The sequence below is a fragment of the Heptranchias perlo genome, chromosome 18, assembly GCF_035084215.1.
Source record: "Heptranchias perlo isolate sHepPer1 chromosome 18, sHepPer1.hap1, whole genome shotgun sequence".
NCBI classification, from domain to species: Eukaryota; Metazoa; Chordata; class Chondrichthyes; order Hexanchiformes; family Hexanchidae; genus Heptranchias; species Heptranchias perlo.
Genome location: NC_090342.1, coordinates 38323104 through 38345814, shown reverse-complemented (window position 1 = coordinate 38345814; position 22711 = coordinate 38323104). Strand labels below are relative to the sequence as shown.

At 42.3% G+C, this 22711-nt stretch overlaps 1 protein-coding gene across 1 annotated transcript; it reads right to left on the bottom strand.

Moving 5' to 3' along the window:
- Positions 1-6317: 6317 nt before the first annotated feature.
- On the bottom strand, positions 6318-22568 carry ribc2 (RIB43A domain with coiled-coils 2). The gene is made up of 7 exons (XM_068000090.1): positions 22235-22568; positions 21381-21462; positions 14664-15008; positions 13687-13805; positions 11394-11621; positions 7528-7694; positions 6318-6851 (listed from the first exon to the last, which is right to left on the bottom strand). The coding sequence occupies exons 1-7, from the start codon at positions 22349-22351 to the stop codon at positions 6770-6772; spliced, it is 1140 nt and encodes a 379-aa protein (XP_067856191.1). The 5' UTR covers positions 22352-22568; the 3' UTR covers positions 6318-6769.
- Positions 22569-22711: the final 143 nt, after the last annotated feature.

Here is a 22711-nt window from a genome sequence, read left to right as displayed (position 1 = left end):
TTGGTTTAATGTCTCATCTGAAAGATGGCACCTCCAACAGTGCAGTACTTCCTCAGTACTGGACTGAAGTGTCAGGTTAGATTATGTGTTCAAGTCTTTGGGGTGGGGCTTGAACCCATCTGTTTCATGTTAACTTTGTCAAGCATGGAATGCTTCATGCATACCACTGGTTGCTCAAGCACTATGGACAGTTTACTGCTTCAACTAAGATTAACAACAAAGATTTAATGCTGTGCAACTAGCTTAAACCTACCAAGAACCTGCCAAAGTTACAAATGATAACGTCTGCTCAGCATGATGTGGATCTTGGCGGCAATTTTTTTATAGAGCTGTCTGCCCTGGTCTCTTCAGACTCAAGCATGTGGAAAATCACACACAGATTTAATCACAGATCAAATCTTAATCCGGTACTAAATAGATGTAATATTTGTGTTGCTTTCTCTGCATATTTGGGTTGTTTGCACAGAACATAAATCAGCTTTCTACAAATTTGGCTGGATCACTGAGTCATTGTGGTAATAAGCTAACGAGTTGAAAGAAAAGGTTTGACATTTTGAACCTGTTCAGTTTTTGCACTTCCTTTCCCTTGAACTGAACACATGATGAAAAAGAAAAATCTAGGGTTGACTTTTAAAACAAAAATGCTGGGGGATAGGACGCCACAGGTGCCAGCTCGCTGGAGGGCGCAATCACATAATAGCTCTGCTGCAGAGGGTTCAGATGCTGACTTTGAGGGCCCAGGCTACCAAAGGAGGCTGATGGGCACACACCAGGATTGTAGGTGCACTGGGCAACCTGCCAGAGAACTTGCATGCAATGGCATAGAGCATGGAGGAGTCCAGCTCCAACCTATGCCAGGGCTTCTCGCAGAGCATGGAGACTATTCTGTCTAACGTGGAGAGAGTGGTCAGCTCCATGAACACTACAGTGGTGCTCACCATGATGGAGCCTCTGCTCACAGTTCTAACAGCTTCCATTGCAGCTCACACAGCTGCCATAGAAGCTCATACGGCTGCCATCTTGACTCTGGGGGCCAGTAATGACGAGCTTTCAGAGCGTCACATCACACCTGCACTTTGTTGTTAAGCAGACCCCTGAGCCCTAGGAGTGCCGAGGCGCAGTCTCAGGACGGTGGACTTAGCTCCCTGAGAGAGGTAGCTGCTGTCCTCCCAGAAAGACTGCATGCCTGCTCCCCCATCACCTTTCTGCAAGTGCCACACAGCTAGCAGGACCATTACTGCCTCAGCTCACGCCAAGGTCATCCATGGTCATCTGAAGTATCCTCAATGGAAGCTCAGGAGCCTACTACCTCCCAAGCTGTAGCCGCTGGAGATAGCCAGCCTGGGACCTAACGACCTGGTTGGAATAAAGACGGCACAGAGGACTGGTACAGGATGAATGAATCATGACTGCTGCCAGGAAAGCAGGCACAGACCTGCATGATGTGCTGCCCGTATCCTGACTCACACCAAGTCCCATTCACCCATCACCCCTGTGCTCACTAGCCTATATTGACTCTTGGTCCAGCAATGCCGCGATTTAAAAATTCTCATGCTTGTGTTCAAATCCTTCCACAACCTTGCCCTTCACTATCTCTGTAACCTCCTCCAACCCATACAACCCTCCGAGAACTCTACATTCCTCCACTTCTGGCCTCTAGTGCATCCCCAATTTCCATCGGCCCTCCATTGGCAGTCATGCCTTCAGCTGCCAAGGCCCTAAACTCTGAAATTCCCTCCCTAGACCTCTCCACCTCTCTTTCTCTCTCTCCTCTTTGACCAATCTTTTGGTCGCCTGTCCTAATATCTCCTTATGTGGCTCGGTCAAATTTTGTCTGATAACGCTCCTGTGGAGCCCCTTGGGACATTTTACTATGTTAAAGGTGCTATATAAATGCAAGTTGTTTTTGTTGCCATGGTCACAAAGAAGCTCGACATTGAGGAAGTGGTATCTCTTTCTATTGAGATAGATGCCAGGATGGTGATGTGGAACACACAAGGCAATGTGGGTACAGTTTATGGCACCTTCCTGTAAAACAGGCACAATGTCAAACGATTCCTAAGCCCATCAGTCTAACCCTATCCTACAATTCACACTACTTACTTCCCACTACGAGTTACACATAGCCATCTGACCTCATACTGAAAATTACACACAGCAAGGATCCCCACAGACAGTGCAGATTTGTAAAATTAGCCCTGTAAATTAGTTTGTTTCCTACACTACAACAGTGACTACACTTCAAAAATACTTTATTGGCTGTAAAGCGCTTTTGGAATGTCATGAGGTAGTGAAAGGCGCGATATAAATGCAAGTTCTTTCTCTCTACTTCTAGATCTCTGGACACGATGGGGGAGAAATTCAATAGGGGCCATTTTTGGACGCGGGTAGCATGATATGCTATTACCCCGCGCCCAATAGCCCCTGCGCAGGCAGGACCCAAGTTTGGACCCACCGGAGCACTTACCTGCAATCAGCATTCCTTTCCAGGCCTTGCACATGGAATCAATGCAATTCGCACTTTCCACCACCAGAGGGAACTCAATCTCTTAAAGGGAGGATGTTTCTTAGAAATTTCTTAATGGTCGCTGGTACCTGTTATTTGCTGAAAATAACAGTCTACTGTCTGCACGTAGTCTGAACGGAGATCAGACATCGCACGCGTAAAACACAGATGCAGGTCCCATTCCTATGTTTACACACTGATGAGTTATGGTAAAACATTGAATAAAGGTTGCGCACTACTAAATCCCACAACCTCCAATCTGCACGCCAGACCTCACCAATCTGACGATCTGAGTTGGTACCAGGCCTGCGAGAGTGCGTGCACCAAGGTTCTCTGCTGATACACTAGAGACCTTGGGTGCAAGAGGTGGACGGAAGGAGGGACATCCTATATCCGCGGGGGGGGGGGGGGGGGGGGGGGAGGGGCAAGGGGATCTCCAGACATTTACTCAAAAGGCAGTGGGAGGCAGCGGGGGACGAAGTCAATGCCAGGCGCACAGCATTATGAACATGGATGCAGTGCAGGAAGAAGTTCAATGCTTTGACATGAGTAGTCAAGGTGAGTGAGGTCAACTGTCAAGTGGTGTCTCCTACCGGCTGCACTCCTACCACGCACTACACCCCCCATCCCCACATCAGTACTCAGTTCTTCCAATCAGATGCTTCCTTTCACCTTTACACATTACCACTGTTTCAAGCCGCCCACCCACAACTCACAGGCCACACATACTGGCAGCTATTCAACCATGACAGGCACATCACCCAGACATACGTTCCCCTTTCTTGCAGGAGAAAGTGGCGCATATCAAGAGGCAGCAAGTGGCAGTGGCATTTAGCCCCTTGAGCCTGTTCCATCATTCAATGAGATCATGGTGGACCTGTGACATAACTCCATATGCCCGTCTTAGCCCCATATCCCTTATACCCTTGGTTCACAGAAATCTATCAATCTCAGATTTAACATTCACAAGTGAGCTAGCATCAACTGCTGTCTGCAGAAGAGCATTCCAAACGTCTCCCACCCGTTTCCTGTAGAAGCATTTAATAACTTCACTCCTGCACATCCTGGCTCTAAATGTTAGGCTATGTCCCTGCGTCCTAGTATTTAAGTCTAGGAGACCTCCATAAACAGTTACAAACGTCTTGGCAGCCAGAAGCAATAATCCAGCCACTAACCTGTAAATCCTGCAAGGTCCCTTTAAATAGCGCTGGTGGGGTGTCCTCTAGGCAATCTAAGACACGTTCAGATGGTCAGGGTTAAGACTGTGCGTTGAATTGAGCGTTAAGTCCCAAAATGGTGTCTATCACTTTAAATCAGCATTGCACACTGATTGAAGCTATTTTCTCCCTACTTTACATGATTCCAGCATTCATTATCTGTGTCTGCGCTAACTCCTATACCAAGATGGCGTGCGTCCACATCCAAGACGCCATCTTGGATGTCGGAGAGGCCGTATAGCGCTGAAACAAAGGCGCTACACAGCCCAATTTAGCGCCCAATGGCTTGTATTCTTGAATTTTGTTCTTCTTTGGTGGTGTTTCTTACTGTTTTATTTGAGGGTAGCTCAATACAATTACAGAAATGAAAGTCTTTTTTTTTGTTGCTAGGACCCAATAGTGTTGGTTGCACTTAAATCTAGGAAATCACAGGATTTCTGACATCAAGACCCAACTTTCAGACACCTCAGAGAGGATGCTGTCCCTGGCTGGTTTCTCTCAGCTGTCAATCAGGACAACAGTTCAGGAATGTGGTAGGTTGGACTTCTAGGCCTTGCCCAACACCTGTCAGTTGTAAGAGCAGCAAAATAAACAATCACTGGAGCCCTAAGAAAAAGAATGTTGTTAGGACTTCTTGGATGGAACAAGACAACAAGCAGTCTTGGAGGAACAACATTTAGAGTGGCTCCACATATTTGAGACAGCAGCTTTTCGGTGAGAGGGAAAGAAGAGATGTTAGAGTGCTAGATGAAGAGGGGTGGGAGGAGGCTCGGGTGGAGCATAAACACTGGCACAGACCAGTTGGGCCAAATGGCCTGTTTCTGTGCTGTAAATTTTGTGTAAATAGATATCAAGGACTAGAAAGAGATAGGGTCCCCTAAAAGGAGAAAAGACAGTGTTGTTTGGAATATCACACAGTGAGTAAAAGAATTAGATTGAAGAGGATCATCTTAAGAGTACCCTGTAGAGGAGCTCAAACTAACTTTAGGATTAAGGGAGTACTGTAAGCTTGAACTGAAGAGGATACACAGAGCAAAAGCCCTGAACTCAAAGAATGTGAATCCCAGGTTGACTGAGTGGAATCCCATGTGAAACAGGATGAAGAGTGGACGCAAGCAGTTGAAAATGACCAATGAAGATGGGAAAGGTGCAGGTCCAACTCTACAGCCGACGCAAAACAAGCAGAAGGTGCACTGGAAAGACAACAGATTGAAGGTGTACTGCACTAACTGCTGCTTGCTAATGCTGTTATTTGCAACTTTGACTTATCTTGTGTATTTTTGTTGTATAGTAGTAGCAAGTTGCCGGGTTGTATGAAATTGCACTTACATTATTTTTGGTGATACAAACAAGCTCCTCACAAGACAGGAACAGATGATAATTAATCACATAAGGATCAGATGAAGCAAACGGTAAAGTTTCTGTCTTAAGGGGGAGTGCGAGAACTTTGAGAAAATGTTCAAACTGCCTGAATATGTTTGAGGACAAAACCTCCATTGGTACTTTGTCACTTAAATTTTACGGTTGGAAACAGGATGCTAATATTGTTGACTTTCATGTCTGGCCTATGGTTGGAGAGCTGCATGAGAGAGTGACCCAACTCAAATGATGGAACGGGACCAGATATGACAAGAACTGTACCAGTGGGTCAAATCTAAGGAGAGATTTGAAGGAAGACCAAAAGAGCAGAGGTTATACCTTCAGAAATTGAGGCCTGTGACCATTACCTGGTGAGAGGAAGAGGGTTACATTCACAACAGAGGTAGGCATTTGAAAAAAATGAAAAGAATTAGATTGATCATCTTAAGAGTACACTGTAGAGGAGTTCAGACTGACTTTAGGATTAAGGGAGTACTGTAACTTGAACTGAAAAGTATACACAGAGCAAAAGTCCAGAACTCAAAGAATGTGAATCCCAGGTTGGGAGACAAATGCAGAATCGCATTTTGTGTGATAGAAGGCATTTGTCTGCTCTGACAAGAATCAACTATTTTTTTCTCGCAGTTTATTAGATAAACATTGCATTGCCATTTAATGGAGTTTGGGTGAATGTTCCTCAATGTGTGTTATCTTACGAATGCAATTAAAGGAAAACCCTCAGAATTTTTAAGAAAATATTGAACAATTGAGTACTTCACAGATGGTCTTTCTCTTATTCAGAAGTGCAGGTATGTTGCTTATACCTGTGATGTTCCTGACTTCTAGGGCTTTTACACTCCTAAAACTTTCCACAGTGCAACACCACCACAGAAGAGTTTCAGTATATGCCAGGCCCTCAGTGGAAAATATGCAGACTGGCCACATGCCAAGGGTTTTATTACTCCTTTATATATGCCAAGATTCCTTGGATTATTGTTATTCTACAAGACAGGTCACATTGCAAGAAGAAATTCCTTTTTAAAAAAAAATTAACCACAAAAGTAGTGTAATAAAAAAGAAATAAAATGTTATGATTGTCTCAGCTGGACTCTTGATTTTTTTCATACTTCAGGGTAAATCAGCCATGTTAGAAACTAATTAAAGCATTTTGATCCTAACCTGATGACCGCAGATCTTATTGTGAGGCAGTTAGATGGAGGCAGCTGTTTAGTATCATACAATCACTTTATTAAAACCACTGCCAACTTGCAGACCACATCAGCATTCTTTTTTAAGGAGTTCTGATCCACAACACTTATATCATGGAAAGTTTGATTTCCAAAGAAGTAAATGGATGGGTGGATTTTTATTTTGCAGTATTAGGAGTTTCTTTTCAAGCATTTATTATATGGACAAGAAAGTTTTTAAAAAATACAGTATCCTTATATCTCCCTTCAAAAACTTTTCATTGTCTCTGGTTAATATGACAAACTTCTGAACGAGTGGAAAAGAATTTCAAAATCCAAATGATAACAAATTTAACGTATAATAATATTATTGTAGAAAACCATGGTAGTTTTTTTATGAAGATTCTTTCAACAAGATAGCCTAATTCTTAATGAGAAAAAAAACAAAACAGTTCCTTTAACATATTGGGATGTGGCAAAAGATAACCTTGTCATCCATTTCAGCGGCTGGTTGTGTTGAACTGATCAAAATATTTGACAGTTGGAACATTCACGTAGACCTCATTTTTCAGAAATCTCTCCCTGTAAAAAAAAATTATTAATCGTTTCTGTGCTTGAGAGTCTCTTGTCTACTACACATACTCCTCTCCTCTAGCCTGGAGAGTTGATGGCTTGGGCCAAGACTGGTATCAAAGCCATATTATGATTGGTTGGCATGATTATAGTGGGGCAAAACAGGCAGTGTCATTTTTTCCTTTTGTCACCATATCCAGACATGACAGCTACAACCAGTCCACACTTTGAGATGGTGCCAACTGCTTTTCAATGGGGAAGCTCATGTCAGGTGTGTTTTATTTATCTACTTTTAAATGAGTTTCTAAAAATTATTTTGTTTCCCCTTTTCCCCAACCAAAATCTTTCCATGCCATGCATCTTCCCCAACAGAGAAACTGGGCTGGAAATCTACTTGTACACAAGAGGTTTGCAGATGCGTCCAGGTATTCACCAATAAAATTAGTCCTTCCTTGGTCTTTGTGGGAAAACCCTTGGCATCCAAATGGAACTTTCTCAAGACAGTATGTTTTCGATAAGACAGTGAAAGGAATTAGATCAGATTGGAGGAATCAATACTTGTACTCCTGCTACATTATACAGCTTACTGGAATGTCACCTCCATTCACTTCCTTGTACATGTCAGGTGTAAATTAAGTTAATATGTGGTTTCTCAAAGCCTTAGTAGCAGACTTAAATTACTCACCGTGCTTTATGATCCTTACATAGCAGCATGTTGTGGCAGTCCATCGTCTTCCGGAGCTGCCGGTTCACTCGCTGCTGCTGACGTTCAAGAAGCATAGCTGCCCGAGCATCATTGACCTGTTGCCTTTCCCATTCTGCATTGCGCTGGTGCTCTTCCTCCAGTAGTCTCTGTGTATAAACAAGACAACATTCTTTCAGTAATGTATTTCATTCTCATGCTCAGAACAGTTATTTGAATGCTCCTACAGTTTCTGACATGGAACATCAACATGGTTAATCAAAACAAAATACTGTCATTGGAATTCCCTCAGTTGGCCTGCATGTTGTATTTTGTGTTTATCAGCAAGCAGACTGTCAGTCTTAATATTCTAAGATAGGCGGCATTGCATCACAGTCACAAGAATATTGTTGCCTGCTTTTAGAGAACTCAGACCTGTTGAATCTCACTATTTATACAGCAGATATCTAATAGCACAAGTACCCTGAATACATATTCATACACACAAGAGCTCCCAAGATGGAGTCCAACTGTTACAGTTTTAGGGTTGTAGACTGTTTTCTCTTACTGTTCTAACAACAGTTACTGTGAGTAATCCTCGTCACCAACAATCGGAACCTGCATCTTTTCTGTATTCTGTCTCTGCAGAGTTACACACTCAAAGGGCTAACATACTGGATTTAACATATGAACATACGAAAAAGACACACAGAAAAAAACAGTTGCTCCAACCAGTCTGTCCCATTCAGGCATAGTGCAACTAGGCAACACAACCCCCAATACTTCCCATCCAGTAGCAGCCATGCAATCTCCTGGGCAAGGCAAAAAATCAGGTAAAAAAATCCCTAGGCCAATTCAAGGAAAAACTAATTCTCAGAAATTGCTCTCTGAGCCCCAAAAGGCAATCAAAACAAGTCCCAGGAGACAATAATGACCTTGAGGTACAATATCCAACATCCCATCATGTTTTGTATGCAGCCATATTAGCCTCCTCCCAAAAACCCGTTCAGCTCCCTTTTGAATATTTACAGTAATAATGCACCCACTGCATGAGCTGACAACCTATTCCAAAGGTCAATGATTCTCCAGGTACAGAAAAATCTCTTGATGTCTAACCTAGTTCTATACTCATGTAGGTTGTACACGTGTCCCCTCGTTCTCCCTAACTTACCAAATTAAAATAATCTGCCCATATGTGCACAGTCTAGTCCCATCATCATTTAAAATATTTAAATTAAATTTGCTCTGCATTTTTCTAGAGTAAAAAGACCCAGATCCCCAAGTCTATCATTATAGGTACAGGTATTTAAAATAAGTATTAATCTAGTGGTCCTCCTCTGAACCTCTCCCAGGGCCACGATATCTCCCACCATGTGAGGGGATCAGACTGGGCACAGTATTCTAGATGGGGCCAAGGTATTGCACAATGACACTATGGTACTCTTAGTTTTCTATTGGATCATCCCAGCTATACATCCTCTATTTTTACCACACTATTTTTAAAAGTCCCTCCTTAAGTTCAAACCTTACCAAAGACAGAAATTACTTCATGTATTTCCATTCAATGTAATGCAACATTTTGTGGTTAAGATCATTTTATTGGATCAAGAAGATTTTAAACCATAATTTAACATCACAACACAACACATTCAAAATTCTTGTCCCTTCTCATAGTATAGTAAGTTGGTAATCAAATCACTGTGTACATAAGGTTCTCATTAGAATTCAATTTCTTTTTCCCCGTTCTTTTGCCCTCAGTTTTTTTCTCTTTCTTTAAGTTCCCCTCGCCACAAAATGAAAATTCACATACTGATTTAATTCAAATTATTGTGGTACAAGGAGGGCACAAAACTAAATCATAAATGTTTGTGGACACAATGTTGGTCAAAGACTTCAAAATGCAATTTGATGTTTATGAAAGATCAAAGAATCCCTTTTTTAAGAATCTCTGTATTACATAGTTTAAATTAATTTTTAACTAGTCTGATGCCTAAAATGTTTTTTTTCTAAAATGTTTTTTTTGTGGCACCTCACTGAGAGCAGCCTACCTTTGAGGGTTTGTAGCAAATCCACATTCTTGGCGAGTACAAAGCTGTCACTTCAAATGTACTTGTCTTGCCTCTATTTATGTGGATTGCTGATTGCTTTATAGGTTTTGAGGGACACAACAGCCATCCAGGTGAGAGAAATAATTGATATTGATCATTGAGTAATCAATCACTTATATATCAGTCTATGGCCTTTGCAATTGTTCCAACAGCCGCTCATCAAGAAAGACTCTCGCAGTTTGGTTGCGTCCTGAAGATGTGTCAGTTGCATGTCTGATTTTGAGGACTCTGATATCTTTGAACCCTATTTTGATTGACAGTATTATATAATTGCATTGAATGCCTTTTGATCTTCCTTTGCATCACTTTAACATCAAAAGGAAACAGGAAGCTATAACTCAGGGTGGTAGTACTTGTTTTTAATTTCCCTTCTTGGAAGCTAGCAAAGGACTCTGAGATCAGCCTAATCATAGATACCTGTTTCAAATTAAAACTATCACTACTGAGAACTGCTAGAGCTTGGACTCGTTTTGAAAAGGACACTGTAATTTAAGCAAAGTATGGTAAAATTAGACAATTTTCCAATGTCTTTATTTTTGCTTTTGTTAATCCTACTTGCTAATAAATTTGATTCATAGTTTTTCACCTGAGCATTAAGGGCCAATTTTACAAGTGAATGCTGCTGGTTGGGAACTTTGCCTGCTGGCCACACGTATTGGGAAATAGCAGGAACACTGCCCACAATTTCCCTGTATGCTTGGCCAACAGGTGAGGCTCCCTGCTGGTAGCAAACATTCATAAAATAGGCCTATGTAATAATGATGTATTTTCTGCCAGTTTTAGAGCGATCTGAATTGTATGGTGATAATTCAGTGCAGATATGAATAGTAAATAGGTTTGTTGTGCACCCACTTCTAAGTTTGTGTATAATAACACATTTTGGATTATAGGGAGCAAGGGCTTGTATATGGAAACAGTTTTGTCCTCAGCATGCAAAGTATCTGGAGTGAGCTCAAATCGTGCCAATATTGTCTCAGGATATTTCACATCACAGAGACTCTAATGGCTCAGTGGGTAAATTCCATGCAATACAGCACTACTCCATACAGTCCAGAAAGGACACTGTTTGATCCCTAGTCTGATCTGATTTAGCTGATTTCAGCAAGGGCAACAGCGCAAACATGAGAATTGGCCTCAGTGTCCTCAGGCTAGGGAGAGTGGTAAAAAGAATTAGAGTTCCCACTCCTGATCACCATCCAGTGACCATTGCTGTAAAGTGTGCTTGTGTAGGTATCAGGTTATTATACACAAACTTAGAAGTGGGTGCACAACAAACCTATTTACTATTCATATCTGCACTGAATTATCACCATACAATTCAGATCGCTCTAAAACTGGCAGAAAATACATCATTATTACATAGGCCTATTTTATGAATGTTTGCTACCAGCAGGGAGCCTCACCTGTTGGCCAAGCATACAGGGAAATTGTGGGCAGTGTTCCTGCTATTTCCCAATACGTGTGGCCAGCAGGCAAAGTTCCCAACCAGCAGCATTCACTTGTAAAATTGGCCCTTAATGCTCAGGTGAAAAACTATGAATCAAATTTATTAACAAGTAGGATTAACAAAAGCAAAAATAATTGGGTTCATAATCAATTAGCCTGTTACCACTCACTATCCTTGTTCACACATGAAGAATGGTCACTTGGTCAAGGCAACAGAAGGCTCCAATGCCAGTGGAAGTGTATGAAATATAAATCTGCACTTTTAGGCAAGTTGCAGGGAACAGGGGCAAAATTGGAGTCAGCTGATATTTGTACCTTTTTCTCTTGGACTTGTTGCTTCTGTTTGCGAATGACTTCATCCACTTGATCTTGCGTCATTCCTTTCCAGCGATGCACAATGACACGATTTGGTCCAAAGGCGCTTATTGCCTGTTTTGGGTTTTCTGTTAGTAAGTCACTATGAAGATGGTTTTCAATTTCAATTAAATTATCTTCTTGCTCTTGAAGTTTTTCAAGCTTACGTTTTGTAGCTGATTCAGTTGCCTAAACCACATCAAAATAAAAATAATTGATTAGCTCTCCAGAGCTTTTTTTTCCCCCCTTCTCTGGGAAATATGGTAGAATCAAGAAGCAAAATGTGCATTTACTTGTCTCCCCATTCTACTTACTGGGAGTAATTTTAACTTTCGGCAATGTTGTGAAATGGACGGTATCAAATTAGTCGGCCATTATACACCACGCCCGATTTTCCCTTCCATTAAAGTCAACGGAGGGAAAATTTGGGCAGGGTGTAAACAGGGGGGCCAATTTGATATCACCCATTTTATACTTTCACCCAAAGTTCAAATTACCCCCTCTATATAGGTCCCGTACTGGTGAGGCAGATTTTCTCCTGCAAGCTCTCCAAGCCACTACCTCAAAACATGATGGGAGGAAAATTGGTCCCTGTTGCACCCATTTTTCGAACGCAAAATTCACATTGGGGACACCAATTTCCGGCCGCAATCTCAAGTGCCCGATTCCCCTGAAGTGCGTTTGCTGCCAAATTGACTTCAAAGTTCCTGGGGTGTCCGCCTAAAACAGGCACTATGCCGCTTCAATATGCTAATCTGGGGTCCACTGCATGTTCCAGGACCTCGCTGCCAAATTCAGCAGAAACTAGGCACAGCATATGCTGTGGATGCTCTGCTAATTTTTTCCAGATGAACTGCTGCCTAACCAGCGGTCCCTTTAAAGGTAAGTTTTTTTTTAAACTTACCTTAACGTGAAAGCAGAGGAGCAGATTTTGAGAAGGCCCCAAACAGCAAGCTGCTTTGGGACGTCTGGTTGGCATCTGCAGCCCTCCGGTATTGTACAGATGAGGCCGTAGGCCCAATTTCAAACTAGCCTTGAGCCACCACTTTCGGGCGTGCGTACCAGACAAGCAGCCCATTTTGTGCAGGTTTTTCGGTGCAAGACCAGTTTCCTGGCCAATAGCCCACTACCTGAAGTCCACTGTCTGGCTGTCTGCCAATTGTGGAAGCACCTAGCAAGATCAAGTTCAATCAAAATTGGCATTCAAATCTGAGAAACCACGGGGGGTGATTTTAATTTTTAGCAACAGTGTAAAAAGGGTGGTATCGGATCAGCAGCCCGTTATACAGCTCTCCCGATTTTCCTTTCCATAGATTGGAATCCAATACTTTGTGTAGTGCAGAAAAAATATATTAGATTCAAATGTATAAATTTAACAAATCTAATGCCGGTTAAACAATATGAGCTCCATATCTCAGTACTGGCCTAAGCCTACCCCTCAGCCTCAGGTTAAGACTTGAATCTGTTCAGAGGTGTGAGGAAAAAAATGGATGATCAGATTTGATACCTCAATCCCATGTATTTAAAATAAAGCCCTGCAATGCCTATTTTATTCTCTGCTCTCTGGACTCCAATTATATCTTTGGTTCTGGTGGTATTCGACAAATTATCCTCAAAATATAATTCTATCCTATACTGTGTCTTCAGTCTAATTTCTTCTAGTCCATCTTTCTTCCCTTTTTAATTTTGTTCATGTTCACCCCACTCTGAAAAAGGTGATCCCTCTTCTCCTTCAAATAACTACTCTATTTCCTCTACATTGGTAGCTTTTAAATTAATGAAACCTGTTGCTAATGTTCAAATTATCCATGACCTTGAAAATTCTGCTTTAATCCATGATTGCCAGTATGACCACACATTGATGATCTTGTTACCAATATTATGCACTTATGGAACTCTGCCTTTGAACACATAGATGAATCATCTGTCATTGACTTGACATCTCCAAAGCCCTTGATAGGGTCTGGTACTGTGTACTTCCAAACAAAGTAAAATAATATGATCTCTCACCAAAGTTACATTCATATCCAGGGCCTTGCTTTCTCAACAAAAAAGAATGAACTGGTGACTGATAGCACTACTGATGAGCAGTTGCACCCATCTTGTCAACTTGTGAAAGTGCATCTTATACAAGGGAGGCATTTTTATGAATAAGGAGGAGCATGGAGATGTGAGTCATGCAAGACAAATGAAATGCTTGCTGTTGATCTAGTCACTAACCAAAAACAAAAAAAGATGGGAATAAAAGTGAAACCTGTGCCCTATTGAAATCTTTTGTTGCTACAGTAACAGCTCTCCTAGTGTCTTCTTCCATTTGTTGCAGTTCACAAGCTCTTTGATCCAGAGATATCCTATTCTTATCATACAGTCTATCTGGAAAAACAAAACAAAAATCACACAAGGTATAAACTTAGGAAGATTATCTTTTTTACTTCAGATTTCACTGTTTTTTTCTCCTCAAAGGAACCAATGAATAGGAATGGCAAATCTTTCTACTGTAGTGGCAGATCAGATACATTACAGGGCATAGACTGAATAAAGCTCTCCACTGCCCAAACAATATAGCTTACATGAATCACAAGCACATTCCCTGATGCGGTGTAACAGTGTTTAATTTCTCATATCCATTTCCATTCTTTGATGAGACATAAACCAAATCCACATCTTCCTGTTCAGGCAGGTGTTCAAAATCCCATGGCACTACAGAGTCAATTTTTGGAAATTATGCAGCAAGCAGGGCACCTCACCTGCCGGCCACACATATTTGGAAATCATGGACACGTTTCCTACAATTTTTCATCCATTGAAAGAAATGGACAGAAAATCCAGCGGAATTCATCCAATTTGTGCAGCCAACGGACCAGGCAGCCAGTGGTGTGCATTCAGAAAATCAGCTCTATATGAAGAAGAGCAAGAAGTTCTCCTGGTGTCCTGGCCAACATCTGTCCCTCAACCAACACCAAAAGCACATTAACTGGTCATTCATCTCATTGTGGGACCTTGCTGCTGTGTTCAGGAGTGGGAAGTAAATTATTAAATGCAATGTGATAATTAGTGCTTCAATACACTGGGATATAACTTTGAATCTGTACAGTTCTATCTGAAGGAGCCACAGAACAGACGAGAGGCACTTCTCCACAGAAAGTGTCCAAGTAGCCTCTTCTACAATTGGCCATTCATTACATGGCAGTCATATCACGGGGTTGAGTTTTACTTTCTAATTCTACTAACTTGCAAACTTCTGGTCTTCCAAAGCATTCTTCAGCTCTTTCTGCTGTGCTAGTGACCACTCCTTGATCTGTTCCTGCTGACGTCTAATCCGTGCTTGCTGTTGTAAGTCTTCCCCAGGAAGCTTTTGTATACTGGATACTGTGCAGCGAGGGTCAGTGTCTGAAATTCGGGCAGGGACATCTTTTCTTAGAGCCTGTGGATCATTCAAATCAAACTCACGACGCGTTTCAGGCTTCTGGTAGCACAGACGGAATTCAGAAACAGCCTTGTTTAAGTTCATCATGTCACGTTTGTGCCGTTCATCCATGAGGCACATCGTTTCATCATGTCGAATCAAATCGTTAGCTGCAGCAAAACATAAGAGAAGCAATGTGGCATCACACGTATTATTCGCTTTTTTGTGTGTGGAGAGGTTGGGGGGGGCGAACTCACAGAAGGCATCTTTTGCCAATGTGTTAAAAATGCATACATTCAACAATTAAAATATTTTAAAAGAAAGTCATTTGATATCTGCACCATCTAAACAATCCATTAGTTTTTCTTAATTCAGTGTATTTCTTTTGACATTGTTACGGTTGTACTGTTTGCCTATATTGCCAATACAATTTGTGTATTCTGAGCCATATGGACAAGAAACCACTTCAATTACTAGCTTGTACTAAATTAGTTACTTGTAAACAATTTTACAACGCCAAGTTATAGTCCAACAATTTTTATTTGAAATCTACAAGCTTTCGGAGGCTTCCTCCTTCCTCAGGTAAATGTGTTACAGTTAACAGTTGGGTGCTACAATTGGCCTCAGCGCCCCATGGCTAATGAGGGATCCCATACTTGGTTACTGCCCGGGGGCTCTGCTCGAGCATGCACATCAGCAGAGGTCAGATTGAGATTGGCTGTGATGACCCACAGATTGATTAATCATTGAAACTTTCTGTCTGAACTCATATGTAAAGGGTGTCTACTTGGTGAGGCTCTTGATGCCAGTGAAACTCATTGTTCAATGTCATTGCTCTACTCCTCACCCTCTACTTATTTTATATACACTTTTGTGAACTTCTTAGCTCAAACATTTCTCAAGAGTTTTCGGTATTATCGGGGTAATCCCAGTGAGGGCAATCATTACCAGTGCACAAATTGGGTTGGGATCCATTCCCACCGGGCTTCACCCACTTTTCCGCCCGACATAATTTCTGACTTGGGTGGGGGTGGGGAACTGATTTCTCCACTTGCCCTTCAGCAGCAGAGACATGTAAATGTTATGGAAATGATGGGATGACATCATACATCTGAATTCCCATCTTTTCAACCGCCATTGCGCTCAGTGTAACTTATGACCAGACAAATGAGGCATGGAGGCTTGCTGGGGTTGGTTGATCCTGGGAGGTGCTGCATTTAAAGCTGCCTAGTGCCTGTACAACTTTGACCCATATCTCAGGTTTTCCTGAATTTTTCGCAAATTGTTTTTATCATAGGAAGTCACTAAGGTGGACTTTAAAACTGACAGTGAGGGATTCTACTCACCTGCAAATTGTCAAACCCCACCCAGAGTAGGGAATACTTCAGAGCAACATGGGTGTCCCTATGGAAATTCCTCTGTATGCAATCTTGGAGGAGGAGACCAGAAGAGAACAAAAGAGAGTGGGGCAGCATCGCAGAAGGATGAGACCAACCTGCTACTAAACCCTACTGTGAGTCTATAGGCTCAGGAGATCTTATGGGAGAATGAGTGAGGAACTGTGCTTTCAGACTTTGATTTACAAAGGAAGCAGTGGATGACCTGTGCCAGCTTCAGCATACGGACCTGCTGCCCAAATAGCTTTCCAGTGGTTATCAAAGTGAGTACAGTTCCTAACTTTTATGCCATCGGCTCATTCCAGGCCACGTGGGACTTCTGTAATATCAGCTAGGGAGGAGGCTACCTTCTCCATTGCCAGGGAAATTTGTAGGCAGATTACTAGGAATACATTCTCCTCAGATTAAAGCTGTCCTCTGTGAAAATGTTCATCATCACTTCTCTCCAATCTTCATGCTTACTCCAAACCTTCTATTACAAAACATTTGTCTTTGTTTCTCACTACACAAACATGCCATTTCACCCCGAATGGACCTTGTGAAAACTGAGCTCATAGAACAAGAGAACCAATTCAAACAATGCTTTTCCCAATTCAACTTCAATATAAGGCCCTTATTCTTCTCATCCTGTTTCCCCTGGATGCCTAAATGTGTTTTCTTATGATCTATCTTTTTTTTTATTCGTTCATGGGATGTTGGCGTCGCTGGCGAGGACAGCATTTATTACCCATCCCTAATTGCCCTTGAGAAGGTGGTGGTGAGCCGCCTTCTTGAACCGCTGCAGTCCGTGTGGTGAAGGTTCTCCCATAGTGCTGTTAGGAAGGGAGTTCCAGGATTTTGACCCAGCGACGATGAAGGAACAGCGATATATTTCCAAGTCAGGATGGTGTGTGACTTGGAGGGGAACGTGCAGGTGGTATTGTTCCCATGTGCCTGCTGCTCTTGTCCTTCTAGGTGGTAGAGGTCGCGGGTTTGGGAGGTGCTGTCGAAGAAACCTTGGCGAGTTGCTGCAGTGCATCCGGTGGATGGTACACACTGCAGCCACAGTGCACCGGTGGTGAAGGGAGTGAATGTTTAGGATGGTGGATGGGGTGCCAATCAAGCGAGCTGCTTTGTCCTGGATGGTGTCGAACTTCTTGAGTGTTGTTGGAGCTGCACTCATTCAGGCAAGTGGAGAGTATTCCATCACACTCCTGACTTGTGCCTTGTAGATGGTGGAAAGGCTTTGTGGAGTCACTCGCTGCAGAATACCCTACCTCTGACCTACTCTTGTAGCCACAGTATTTATATGGCTGGTCCAGTTAAGTTTCTGGTCAATGGTGAACCCCAGGATGTTGATGGTGGGGGATTCGGTGGTGGTAATGCCGTTGAATGTCAAGGGGAGTTGGTTAGACTCTCTCTTGTTGGAGATGGTCATTGCCTGGCACTTGTCTGGTGCGAATGTTACTTGCCAGTTATCAGCCCAAGCCTGGATGTTGTCCAGGTCTTGCTGCATGCGGGCTCGGACTGCTTCATTATCTGAGGGGTTGCGAATGCAATTGAACACTGTGCAATCATCAGCAAACATCCCCATTTCTGACCTTATGATGGAGGGAAGGTTATTGATGAAGCAACTGAAGATGGTTGGGCCCAGGATACTGCCCTGAGGAACTCCTGCAGCAATGTCCTGGGGCTGAGAAGATTGACCTCCAACAACCACTACCATCTTCCTTTGTGCTAGGTATGACTCCAGCCACTGGAGAGTTTTCCCCCTGATTCCCATTGACTTCAATTTTTCTAGGGCTCCTTGGTGCCACACTTGGTCAAATGCTGCCTTGATGTCAAGGGTAGTCACTCTCACCTCACCTTTGGAATTCAGCTCTTTTGTCCATGTTTGGACCAAGGCTGTAATGAGGTCTGGAGCTGAGTGGTCCTGGAGGAAACCAAACTGAGCATCGGTGAGCAGGTTATTGGTGAGTAAGTGCCGCTTGATAGCACTGTCGATGACACCTTCCATCGCTTTGCTGATGATTGATAGTAGACTGATGGGGCGGTAATTGGCCGGATTCGATTTGTCCTGCTTTTTGTGGACAGGACATACCTGGGCAATTTTCCACATTGTTGGGTAGATGCCAGTGTTGATGCTTGATGCTTCTCCTAAGTGTCAATTGAGGTTCACTGTCACGAGAGATGTCTGTCTGCTGGATTGGAATGAGCTTAAGGTGGCCCTTGTCTCATCACAGCTGAGTCCAGGGAAGGATCGCTGTTAGCTGCATCTTTTGTGCGACTGCCTGAGCAGTATGGCCTTGCTTCTTGCATGGCTTTTGAGTAGGCCTCAGAGCGGCTACGCCAGAGGTCTGGCATACACTGCTATCTTGAGACACAGTTGCATCATGTCAGTCGATTGCAGTCATGCTGCAGGTACTGGGTCCAGGTTCAGGTTGGCCACTAATCAGCGGGCGGGCAGGTCTGATGGTTCCCACCAGTTCCTCAAAGCCTGAAAAAGAGTTTCTCCTGCAAGCCGATGCTAAGTGTCAGAAGACCAGACTAAATGATTCTCTCAAGTCTATTCTCCATGGTCTCAAGGGTTGGAATCTATGCTTACGAGGTCAAGGCACATACATGTGCTGGACCACTGCTGCAGAGTGAGCGAGGGTCACAGACTAAAATGAAGCTGACACATGGTCCACTGATGTCTGCAACAAGGAAAATACTTTCCTGATGTTGCCACATGAGTGCAGTGAACCCCACCATAATCCCTGCTATCTGCTGCACATCCTGGTGAGTGACCTCAGTGCCTTAACAAAGATGTGATGGTCTTTGAATATCCTATTTTTCATAGCAAGTCCCATGAGATTGGAATCCTCTGGCTTCTCAGCTTTCTGGCTTCCTCATGATCTGTGAATCACACAGTGTAAATTCCCCATCCCAATATCTTGATCCCCCCAGGTGAGAGTTTTTGAGTTGGTGAGTGGGACAGTGAAGGACGGGATCGAATTGATCTGGGATGACCAGAGGCAGATGGACCAGGTTCTTCACCATCTTCCTCTTCATCACCATAATCAACCAATAGGTAATTTGTTTCCACCTCATCTGCCCCTCCCCCTCTCCCCCCCCGCCCCCACAATCGAGTTGTTGAGATAGATCTGTAGTAGAGGAAATGAACCAAGAATGGGTTTGCAGAGCACCCAGAGACACTGACAAGATAGAGACAGGTCTAGAATTTTCTGCCAGCTGGGTTCTTTATAGTGAAGCAGATGTAGGTACTGCTTTGCACCCATTCATGTGGAGCTGGTACCAGCCCTTCAACCTAGTCATGTCCTACAGCCAAGGTGGAGTATCCTCCCAGCAGCTCCATTGCCTGCTTTTTGTATGGCATTGGATATCTGATGTCTGATATTCCACTGCCTCTTCCAGGCATTGTGAGCAGGTTGTTTCTTCAACAAGATTAACAGCATTAGGTGAAGGCAAGTATGTGAACGACATCTCCCAGATAGCAGCAAACAGCTGATGTAGTAGAGAGAGGAAGTGCTGGAAGGACCCTGTCACAAGAGGGTATGGAGCTTTAAAGGGTTGGATGTGAGTAAGGCTTGTGTAGGGAGTTCCAAACACAGGATTCAGGTGAAAGAATTAGAGAGTCATTGAATAATTGTGCCTGATGACTTGTCATTTCATCCAAAAAGCTGACCCCACCCCTCCATTGCAACTGCAGCATAAAACAGCCCTGAGAAATTTCAGGACTTGATGATTATTTATACTGTCACAATGTTCAAAATTCATCAATGGGACAAACTGTAATGAATCAGAATTCATAGGAAGTATGATTGAATTGGAACTAATGACTGCAAAAGGAAGCAGCTAAAGGTAGGGTTCTGTAAATCTTTCGTTGTCCTTGCATTGAGATTTAGCACAAGACACTATGAAGTTTAGATGTGGTGTAACAATATTGTTCACATGATGAATACAGATAAGGAAGGCCATTTGACCCATCTTAAGCTTGACCCTCCCACGGTCTGCTGACAGTTAAAGCAAGAGGGGAAAGAAGAGAAGCAAAAGTTCAACATGAACCTGCAGCTTGAAAATGCCCTTCTGGGTCCTACTTCTCCATTTATGACATACTCTATGCCCTCCCACCCCAGAATTTAAAGAGCTTCTTCCTCACAGCAGAGTAACAGTTTCAAGATTTGGGGGACAGTCACCTGTTGCAGCTCTCCCTCATGTTATGAGCTGTCTTATCCTGGAAAAAATTGCAAAAAGAATTACCTTTGGTTACCATGACATGTAATAAAACCCTGTGTCAGCAGTCATACTATAATGGGTTTGATGACTTGATGCATGCACCAAACAATTATATGCTATGTGAGGCATTTTGTGGGGTAAAAGCATGTAAGGACGTGAGATTTAGTAAGTGAAATTGTTGTCCAAATGATAGCTTGCAATAGTTTATAGCTTGATGACCTGAATGGCCTTTCTAATAACTTTTACTTTAATAGAAATAGCTAAGTGAAGGGCTAAGACGAGTAGTGCAGGAGCCTACTAAGGTTCAAGGGTAGAGTTGCAGTAATATTTAGGTAATGCCAAGCTTAGGTTTTAAATGCCTATACAGTGCATGAGGAAGGGAAAACCGGGGAAGTAAAGAGTTCCACAGTTTTGAGATCCTGTGAAACAATGTATTAGAGTAGGAGACAGTGCAATGAGTCTTGATTTCAACAGCGTGGAGATGCAGGATGGATGAGCATGTAGGATAGCATATTTGCAATTTAGAAGGAGCATGAGAGGAAAACTGAAAGCAGGAATGGCCATAGTAGTATTGATAAACTAAGACAGCAACAAAAAAGTTTGTGGCAGAGAAATAGGATGGAGGGGAGAGATTGGAAGCTAACATTAAAAGAAGATTTTTTCTTATGTTCTAATAAACTGATGCCAACCATACTTTGGAAATTTTATCTGGACTCATTTCCTTTGGGAACTGGGTTTGAAAGATGCTTTGTTTTTACTTTTGGCTCTTGGCAGCTATCAAAGAGGATCATTTCTGTATTTTCTCTCATGGCCAGACATTTGCATGTACCTGAATGGACACTGGACAGGAGGAGGAAGAGGTGGTATTTTAGTCATCTAATCACCAGCTTACTCACTCCCTTAAATCATCAGGAGTCTAGAACTTACCAAAGGCTGTGTGTTTTCTAGCTTCTGTCTCTTCCTGAATTTTCCTATCATTGATTTGGCCATCCAATGCCTGTTGATCAATCTTTTAAAAAAAAGTTCAGTATACATTTAAAAAATATTTGTACAAATTCCTTGCAGTCTGCTTGTCTATTGCTATGGTCCACACAAACTCTGCACATCTGGAATAATGTTCACTATAAAGTAATATTTAAATATATGCAATCAATGGCACTGTTTGCATTTACAATTTACTGGTGGCAAAGCTCAAAATACAACCCAACTCGGAGCCAAGAGAAAATTTCTTTGTGATCTGTTTTAATAGGATTATTAACCTGTGCATGATTTTTTTAACCTAAAACATGATATAATCAAAAGTACTTTTAGGTGGATTGATTTTATACTCTATTAAATGGTCCTTCTATTTCCAGAATGCTTGATGTTCAAGTATAAAACATGTTTTAGTCAGGGGCATTTCTATTTCTCTAAAGATACTGAGGACAAATGTGTTTCAAATATTTTGAGATAGCACATTTTTACATTCTAACATTAATTGGTACTGACAAAATAAATAACAGATTATGTTTTCTTTAATCTTTATATCACCATCTCCAAGTAATTGTAAACAATTTTACAACACCAAGTTATAGTCCAACAAATTTATTTTAAATTCCACAAGCTTTCGGAGGCTTCCTCCTTCCTCAGGTGAACGGTCATCTCCAAGTAAGTTAGGTATTCGCCTTACTTCCAGAATTCTTGTAACAAGTCACATATCAGTAAAAACTCCGGATTATAATGCACGATAAAATTATATTATACATTATATAAAGGGAAAATTCTACACATTCCACACTTACCCCAATTGTTCTGAGTCTGACATTAAAAACCCTGTTCTGCCTCTGTAATTCCAAGTCTCTTCTTCTCGCTATAATGGCAGCCTCTTTCAAATCAACCGGACCATCCAGTTTGTACATCTTTCAGAGTCTGGGTATTATTCTCTTACACTTAAAACGACCAAACCAAGATTTAAATTTATACAATTCAACAAGAAACAACGATCTTTAAAAGCAAACAAATCAGTAACAGGTAACTTATTGTCTGCAACAATATGTTGATCAAGGAGATACTTGTCTATTTTACCCTTCCCCCTCCCCTCTTCAAGTCCAAGGCTCGCTCACAAGTGCAGGCATATTTTACTTGGGCAATGCGTATGTAAACAAAAATGTTGCTAGGCGACAGGGGAACAGAAACGACATCTCGGAAATTTTCGCGATATCGTTTCTTCGGTCACGTTGCCGTTGAATATCTCTAGTTCTCGCGATATCTACTCTCGC